Here is a 9,757-nt window from a genome sequence, read left to right as displayed (position 1 = left end):
AGAATATTTTCTGTTATTAGATGATCATCCGTTAAATTAGCACAGGTTCTATAATCCTTTTTTACTAACGCATCTATACATATTTCTAATAATTCTTCTTTGTTGTTTTCCAAATCTTCATTTATACATTTTTCTAGTACTTCGATATGTACTTCTATTATGGTTTTTGATCTGTCTTTTTTTCGCTTTGACACGTTTACATTATTTGTAAGTTCATTTATTTTTATTTTTTTTATGATTTCTTTATCTTCATCTATTGAGTATCCTAAATGCTCATCTTTTACAAGCTTATTTTTTTTGTTAGAAAATGAAGGTACTAGCAATTTCAGGAATTTTATTTGTTTTCTTTTTATCTTTTTTTTTTTTTTAAACATCACCATTAATAAGAACTACAAAGAAAAAAAAAAAAAAAAAGATTTATATAATAAATTATTATGGTAATCAAATGTTTATTATATATTTAGTTTATATTTTTATTTTACTTTAATAAAAAAAGAAAATAAAACGATAGTAAGAATACTTATTAAAATAGATGATATATAATTGTTAGGCTTCTTTACCACTTTATCTGTAATATATTTTTAAATATATATATATTAATACATGTATTTATTTTGAAATTAGAAAAATAAATAGCATTAGTGGTACCTGAAGATATAGGATGAGTAGAAGGAGCTGGAGAAAGTGAGGTAAAACTTAATGAATCAGTAGATGGAGAAATAATTTCAGGATTAGAAAATGCTCCAGAATCATTAGGAATTGACGGTGGCAATATAGAGTCTTCTTGTTGTGTATGGAGAGATTTAGAATCTGTAGTTTGCTCTGATGATTCAAATTCTGAAGATGCTGCTACTACATTTTCTTTCGTTTTATCTTGGTTAACTGATTGCTCAGATGCTCCTTGTTGAGGGGGTATCTCTGTAGGTGAATGTTGCACACTTGGAAAATTTTCCACTGGTGATAAAGTTTGATTTTGAGGTATAGAATTTTCTGGATCTTTATTATCTCTTTGTGATTTTTCTGGAGCTTTAACTTTTTCTTCAGGTATATTCATATCAGAATATATGAAGTTATTAATTGTTTTAAATGTTTGAGAATTCATTATGCCACAATTGTTTGTTGGATATTGGGATAAAGCTATTTTGTTTTTGCATTTGGAATGTAAGAGACCCTTCTTATTATTAAAATGATCCTCCCTGCCTTTAATCCACACATTATATTCCGTAAATTCATTTATACAATTCGCATCACCATTGCAATTATATATATTACTATTATTTGTTTTATAATTATTTAGTATTTCCATATATTCTTCTTTTTTTTCGCAGAAATCATCTGCATCATAGAATAATTCTAAAAGTTCTTTTTCTTCATTGTTAAAGATCATAAAACATCCACCATGTTGTGTTATCCCTGTAAAGTACTTACTATACCATGTTCTTAATGCTCCTTTCCAAATATATTCTTGATAATGCCTATATGGATCTTTCGAATTAATTAAATAATCAGCCAGATTCTTGCATTTTTCTCTAAATTTTTCTTTTTTATTTTCACTTTTTAAAGAAGAGACTTGAGATATAATATTAGCACCAACTTGTTTAAATTCTTGTTGTAAATACAAATTTATTGCTGTAAAACCCTGAACAACTGGGTACTATATTTAGAATCATTATGAATTATATAGGAATTATTTTTTATAGTAGATATGTTATAATTTTATAATATATATGCAATTTATAATTAAAATTATGCATCTTAAAAAATAATGAATATTACCGAGTTAAAACATTTTTCCATGACTATAATATTATTGTGGGTTGCAAATAACAATCTGAAAGAAAAATAAAAAATTTATGTCTTTTTGTTTTTCAATAACGTAATTTAAATTAATATTTCTTAACTAAAAGAAATTATAAAATTATCATCTACATAAGACTTTTTATATGATATATTTAATAATGAATGCATTACTATTTTTTTTTATAATCTACATATATTCATTAACCTTAAATATATAAAAACTAGATATATACCTAAACTTATTTTAATATTTAATAAATGTTAAGTAAATATTTTTATGAACAATTTCATGTTTTCTATATGAAGAGAAAGTCAAGTTGCTAACAATATAAACCTACATATAAGATGCATCATGTAATATATAATTTATTATCAAAGAAAACAGTATTAATATACTGTATTTTTTCCTTTTTTTTTAATGAAGACCAAAAAATATAAATAAAATTGTATGTATTAATACAAATAATACACCGTATTATTATGTTTGTCCGAAAATATATAATCTAAAAAACAAATAATTATTAATACTGTTAGTATGTTTTTTTTTTATTATATTATTTTTGTTATTTATTTTTAATATTAGTTATAATTTTTCCATAATTATTTTGTTAATGCTTTTACGTATTTACTATGTATCTAAAGATGAGAATTGATAATATATAAATTATACTAAATTTTCGCTATGATACTAGAAACCACATAATTAAATTGTAACTGACACCTAATATATATATATATATATCACTTATCTAAAATTGAACTATTTGAGGTATATATATAATTCCATTAAGAAATTTTAAAATAGAGTAATATATTTCATATATATATATTCTGTACATGCGTATTACTTCTTTTATTTATGAATGAATTCATATTGGCAATATTTTAATTAATAAAATGAATATTTAGATATATTAAATAATGAAAGAAAAGTCATCTATTTATTCGAAATAAGTATAATTTTCTGGATATTTTTTTAACAAAATTAATTATTCTATACATTTAAAAAAGTAGTAAATTATATTATAATTTTTTAATGAATAATAATAATAATATTATATTTCCATGTAAATGAATTATTATACTATATTAAATTATATAAAAAATATTGAACCCCCTAATTTTGTTTTTGCAATTATTTAGAGATATATTCTAATGAATATATCAAAAAAATAACCTTTATTTTTTGTTTTTATTTTGCATAACTATATGAGAATATCATTTAAACAACAATGACAAATATGTTTTACCATAAAAAATGAAAAAGTTAATATATTATTTTATAATACATTTTAATATATGAGTCACTATATGGAATTACATAAAATTTTAAATGTATTGAGAATATCATAGGTTAATGAACCATAATTTAAAAATACAGTTACTAATTTTAATTTTTCTTTTGAAACTAGTACACAAGAGTTATAGAATAGTGAGTACGTTAATAAATAAATGCATATTAATTATAAATTTTTGTAAATAATTACTTCCCATACAAAATTAAGTTATTATGTTAATGTTTAATGAGTCTATTACATTAAAGGATAATAGATTTTATTCATTTCTAATTTCCGAATTTATATTTATACAAATTTTTTGTTTTATATATTTTTTTGTTTTATTTCCTTACTTTATATCTCATTTATTTTAAATATATTTTGATTAATAAGCCTACATGTGGGAATATACGTAAAAATATTTTATTTTTTTTCTAGAAATTATATTTTTAAATCTTTATGTTTGAATATATTATATGTGTGATACGCATACTACATAAATAACATATGATATTAGATGTATATAAGGTCACATAAAACAATATATTATTTTTTTAAATATATGAAAACCTACTGGAAGAAATTCAGGTTAATTGCTTTAAATATTTATATAACAATATATTTTTTTTTTCTTCTTTATTTTATTTTTTATAATCTAATAAATATATGTATATTTTGTTTTTTTATTGTTTTATAAATATATATATAGAAATTTTTTTTTAAAATATATTTCTCGTTATTTTGTTGTAATATATGAACAAATTTATTATATATTAATGTAGTTCACCCTTTAGATTTTATTCAAAGTAATGCAAAAATTAATAAATATTCATATTAGTTATTAAATATTCCTTCATAATGCCACGAATATATTATTTATTTAAAAAATATTTAACAATAAAATATATATAATGATAGGTAAATTTTTCACATAAATTATACTAACAGAATATCAATGGATATATATGACGAAGTAGAGGATGAAGATGAAATATATATACAGCTAATACAATGTTACATTTTTTAGTAACTTTAAATAATACAACATATTTTTTTCTTATTAATTATGTATAAAAGAACAACGCAGTAACTGTTATATATGTTACTAAAAATAGCATTTACGTATTAAAATTTATAGTTCATATTATAGAACGCCCATATATATAATAATTAATGCCCCTCTAATAATGAATACATCCTTTAAAATAATGTATATGAAAAAATTTATTTTATGATATATTTTAATTTTACATACATTATTTTAGTTGTAGATATAAATATAGAATCGAAACACTCTATAAAAGTAACTTATATATATATATGATTTTAACAAATATGAAATAAATTTTATTTGTACTTATTACCTTAATGTAAAATATTTGATAATATAGTTATGTTTTAATCTTTTTGATTTACATCTGATGGTAAAGTGTTCAATATATTTAATATAAAATTCTATGATTTTAACAAAGATAATTTAAAATTGGTGTTCAATAATTTATTACATTCACACTATTTAATTAAATAAGTACAAATGTTATTACTTATGCTCAATTATATATAAAAGGACAAGATATATTTATTATTAAGAATATTTAGTTAATTTAATTATTAATCTGTAAGTTTATTACAGCTATTATTAATGTTAATATTTTATAATTATTAATTCGTCTTTTCTCTTAGATTTCCATTTATACATATAATATGGATGGGTTGTTTATAAAAAGTAATACGCTTTTTGTGTATGGGTGTATTAAATGATAATATAGGCACAGGATATCAAATTAGAATTGATGATTTTTCACAATTTATATGTATCTACTTGATAAAATATAACTTTTCATAAATATTTTTTTTTTGATTTCCTATATTTTTTTCTTCTACCTTTGTAAACTTGTTCAAACGAGTCTTATTACGCTAATGTTTTGTCGTTCTTTTAGATTTATACTCATTTATATGATACTGCTTCTACAATATTAATATTAAAAAAAGTTGTTATAATCTTTTTTTTTTTTGTATTTTCTAAAAAAACACTTTCTTTAAGTTTTTTATTACTTTATGTTATATGCGGAACGATCCTTATTATTGAACATTTATAAATACGAATTTTTTACAATATAGCATGTTATATAACGCCTGTTGTTACAAGAATATTTTAGATTATTTTCAGAATGTAAGCTAGTTTATTAATCATTTTTTTTATCTGAATATTTCGAAATCATTATATTTGTTTTTTATTGAAGAGAATAGGAAAATTAAAATAGCATAAGCTAGTATTAGAAAATATTACATATTTTTCAATACATCACTGTTACGATATTAATGTCTTGTCTGAGGAGATTGGATATTTGTAAAGATGTGCTTGAAATATTTGAATAGAATAATTTATATTTTTAAATAAATAATATTAAAAATACTGCAATATATGTTAATGTTATTAAAGGATATAAACAAATATATTCAAATGTAGTAGTTCAGAAAGTTTTTGTACCAATGATACGCTATCTTAAAAAGAGTATTTGACATAAATTATGTATCATTGAGATTCTACAGGTTCATTTAGTTCATTAGTATATTTTAAGCTGTTCATGTGTTAGAACCTAGCCATATGATTTTTATTACTATTATATTCATTTTTAACGTTTTCCATTTATGTACAAAAAATATTTCATTTTATATAACACGTACATTTATATGGATATTATATAATAAATAATATTTTTCACCATATATAAGCATACTATATATATTAAATGAAAAATAAAAATTTACTAAAATTAAAACGAATATAAAATGTGTTGAAAATATAAAAAAGGGGGGATTTTCAGGAATTTTACCTTTGTTAAACAACAAAAGAATAGATCCATTTAAGTTACGGTTGAAACCAAGTTACATAATAAATTAGATAAAAATTGCTTATTTAAATGAACGCATTATTTATTGCATACGTTAGAATATACGATTTTCATAAACATGAAATAATGTTATGGAAATTGTTATTTAATATTATATTTATCTTCTTTTATATGTATGTATTAAGTATTAATAATATTATTAAATAAACATAAAAATGACATAATTAGAAAAGTATTTAAACACTACTGTTATATTATAAACAACAAAGACATATGACATATATATAAGGGAAAAATTAAATATTTTCCTGTAAATTAATATTTTTATATATGGTCTCTTTATTTATAGAATGTAAATAATCTAGATGAATAACTAATTGTTTTCTAAAATAAATAGATCAAAAAATACTTAGGATCAATAAATGTTTCTAAAAATAACAATATTTATAAGTAAATATTTAGCAGTATTTTATTATATAGTGCACTTATTTTTCATAATATATTTTACAATTTTTGTGTATAGATTATTATAAATTTTTATAATGGATTAAATTACATTATATACATAAGCATTAGGTGAGAGAAAAAATGTGAGCTGTTCAAAATGTTCGAAAAAATAGAACCTGAGTGTCTTCATAAAAGTTATAATGAAACTAATATACATATTAAAATATCAAATTATGTTAATTTTAATATATGTAATTTTTTTTTTTTTGTTTTTGTAAATTATAAATAGTATTTTTGTTTCATCTGTTTGTTTTTTAAGTTTTAATTATTAACTGGAAAGATAGTAATTTTTAAGGACATCAATAATATAAAGTGAATGTTTTTTTGACTGGAATATTTTTTTATAAAACTTTTTTATAATTAAATTTCTAATGGTTACAATATGTAAGAGATAAATATTGGAATAATATATTTTACTCATTCATTCCAGTTACCATGTAAAATATGTTTCTGTGATTATGTATTTTCAAAAGAATATATAAAAAGTAATTTATTCTTTCTAATATTATGAATTGAATAATTACTAAGTAATATATCTTAGTTGAATATATTTTTATTATTTCACAATTTAAGTATATTATATCATATATATATCATTAGTAAATTTGCTTCAATTGATATATTTTTAAATTAATGAAATTTAAAGTAACAATTATATATCTGCTTTACCTTTGAACTTTTTTTTTTTTTTTTAATATTTTTATATTTCTTTGGAATATATATATTAAAAAAGAAATTTAAAAATCTATGTATATGAATGTAAAAAAATTTCTTTTAGATGGAATGTATAACTTAAACGTAATTAAAAATTGTGATTTTCAAATATTAAGGTGCAAAAATAAGAAATCACACCTTGTTCGCTTTTAGAATATATATTTCTACATAGATTAAGTAGTTCCATAAATTTCTATCTTAAAAAGAAATTATATACTATAAAAAAGTATATTTACTTGAGGAGGAATTAATACATTTGTTCTAATTAATATAATTAATATGCTTTTATTCTTATATTATTATGATTATTATATTATTATAATAATTGATATTTTATTAATAAAAATCAACGTTTTCAAAATAAAAATTTATATAATCAGAATTATTAATTGTTTATAATTTTTAACAGTATTAATTATTTTCTTAATATATAGAGGAATATATTATATTTATATTCTCTACATTCTACATAGAGTATAAACTCAATATTTATATATAATAAGTATTCGAATATTATTTTCATAATTTATACTGAAAAAAGTTAATAAACGTATTATGTCATTATAACACTACGCTGAATATTTAAACTATATATTTTAAATATATATGTATTTAATCGAATTATATGATTTCAGAGAAAGTTATTTTTTTTTTTTAAATAAAATTAAGATAAATATTACATAATGCATTTTAAAAATTAATTTTGATTATAGAACATGTAACGTATATTATAGTTATGTATTTTTTATTATATATTTATACAGAAATAATAAATTTTTTTTTATTATTTTAATTATTTCATTTTACCATTAGAAGTATATTCTATTATTAATAACTTCTTCTTTATTGATTATATTGTAATATTAAATGTCTGTATCATGGAACAAAAAACAAAGATCCTCTTACTTATTAATATTTTTGAGATTGTCCTATTATCTTGGGTGCTTCATTTTAACAGTGATGTTGTATGAAAATATTATTTAAGGATATTTGAAATCATAACATTTTTTGGTTATTTTCTGTATTAATACCTTTTTTTTACCTCTATATTATTTATACTATTAAATAAGAAGTATTTACATTTTTTTTTAGGGAATGTTTGACATGCCATTGAATAAGTATTGCAATTGTACGAAAGAATTAGAAGCAAGAAATTATCGATTACTAGAAGGATATAAGTATAATATCGATTCAAAGGTTATATTTACAAAAGAAGAGATGCCAAATATTGGTTTGACCAACAAAAAAGATATATGTAGCAGTGAGGAAGGGGGGGAAAGCAAAATGAATAAATCAAATGGATGTTCACCAAGTGTAACAAGAAGTAGTAAAAAAGATATGAATAAAAAATCTTGTACATTTGAAACCAAAAAATATTCCCATTTGGAAAAAAAAATATTCAAGGAGCTTGATTATGAGAATTTTCTTAAAAAAAACAGAACAATTACTGATAAGATGTACAAAAAAATAATGCTTAAAAAATACAGATTACGACTTACTTTACCTTTATTATTTTTTTCACTTTTATTAATCATATTCTTAGTAGATTTATCATGGTGTTTGATTGATGAAAATGAGGGGTTATGGGGTGCATTAGGGGTTTCTAGCTATTTAGATAGCTTGGCTAAGGGTTCTCTGAAAAGATTTTTAGAACCATTGAAACAGTTCGAAAAGTTGTGGAAACCTGCTTTTAGGTCAGTATCGACGGCTGTTAGTGAAATAAACATATTATGGAATTTATTTGGTATTCTAATATATTTCATACCGTTCGTTATATTGGGTTTCACATTAGTACTGGGGATTATTTATCATCATAAAAAAGTTAAAAAATATGAAAAAATTAAGTTCAGAAAAAGGTAAAATGAATAGTAAGAGATATTATTCTTTCTAAAAAGAAATATCTAATAAGAACTAATATATATTATTTTTAGTGATATTCTTAATAAATATTCTCAAAACAGTATAAATTTTATAAGTAAATTTACATAAATATACCCATACATATATTCAACTGTAAAAAATTGTCTTAATTTTATTTGTGAATATAAATGTTTTAAGTTTTTTAAATGTGTTCATTAATATGTTACCTCTGTTTAATGTCGCATTTTCGATTTTGTTATATATTTTTGTATATGTAAGTAGGATTTTATGAAAAATAAATTTTTATGAGATAAAATTAATATATAATAGGATAATTTACATAATTATATTGAAATAGTATGTTAACTTATAAATATAATATGTGGTACTTCCTATTTTTTTACAGTATAAGTCTAAAATTATTATATATGAAAGTAATTATTAAAATGTATTATTAGATTTATATTAACTATAAATATGTCTTATTTTATAATTTATGTAAGAATGTGAATTTGTTTTGTTGCATTTACATATACATATTTGTAATTAGTAAAAGTATAATATATATTATATAAAATATCTTTTATGAAATATGTTTTATAGAATATATTTTTTGTTAATCCCTTTTTGAAAAAGGTGGAGATGTGTGGGGATGGTTTAAAAGAAAAAAAAAAATGTATATAATTAAATAATATATATATTAAATATTGATTACTTTTAATAGTTTTTTAAATTAAAATTATA

The 9,757-nt window shown here is 19.9% G+C and overlaps 2 protein-coding genes across 2 annotated transcripts; one reads left to right on the top strand and one right to left on the bottom strand.

Annotated features, from left to right (window-relative positions):
* Positions 1-1,797, bottom strand: MKS88_000343 (uncharacterized protein; the record flags this gene model as incomplete). The annotated part of the gene is made up of 4 exons (XM_067219240.1): positions 1-389; positions 483-568; positions 649-1,654; positions 1,777-1,797. Coding segments are annotated over 4 exons (1,502 nt in total), but the record flags the coding sequence as incomplete, so codon positions are not given.
* A 6,234-nt stretch (positions 1,798-8,031) lies between these two features.
* On the top strand, positions 8,032-9,013 carry MKS88_000342 (uncharacterized protein; the record flags this gene model as incomplete). Its single annotated transcript, XM_067219239.1, has 2 exons — positions 8,032-8,118; positions 8,246-9,013. 2 exons carry the CDS (start codon positions 8,032-8,034, stop codon positions 9,011-9,013), a joined length of 855 nt encoding a protein of 284 aa, XP_067070416.1.
* Between the last annotated feature and the right edge of the window lie 744 nt (positions 9,014-9,757).

The sequence above is a fragment of the Plasmodium brasilianum genome (assembly GCF_023973825.1).
Source record: "Plasmodium brasilianum strain Bolivian I chromosome Unknown PB_00_23, whole genome shotgun sequence".
Lineage (NCBI taxonomy): Eukaryota > Apicomplexa > Aconoidasida > Haemosporida > Plasmodiidae > Plasmodium > Plasmodium brasilianum.
Note: the sequence above shows the minus strand (reverse complement) of the source record. Positions and strands in the feature narration are given on the sequence as shown.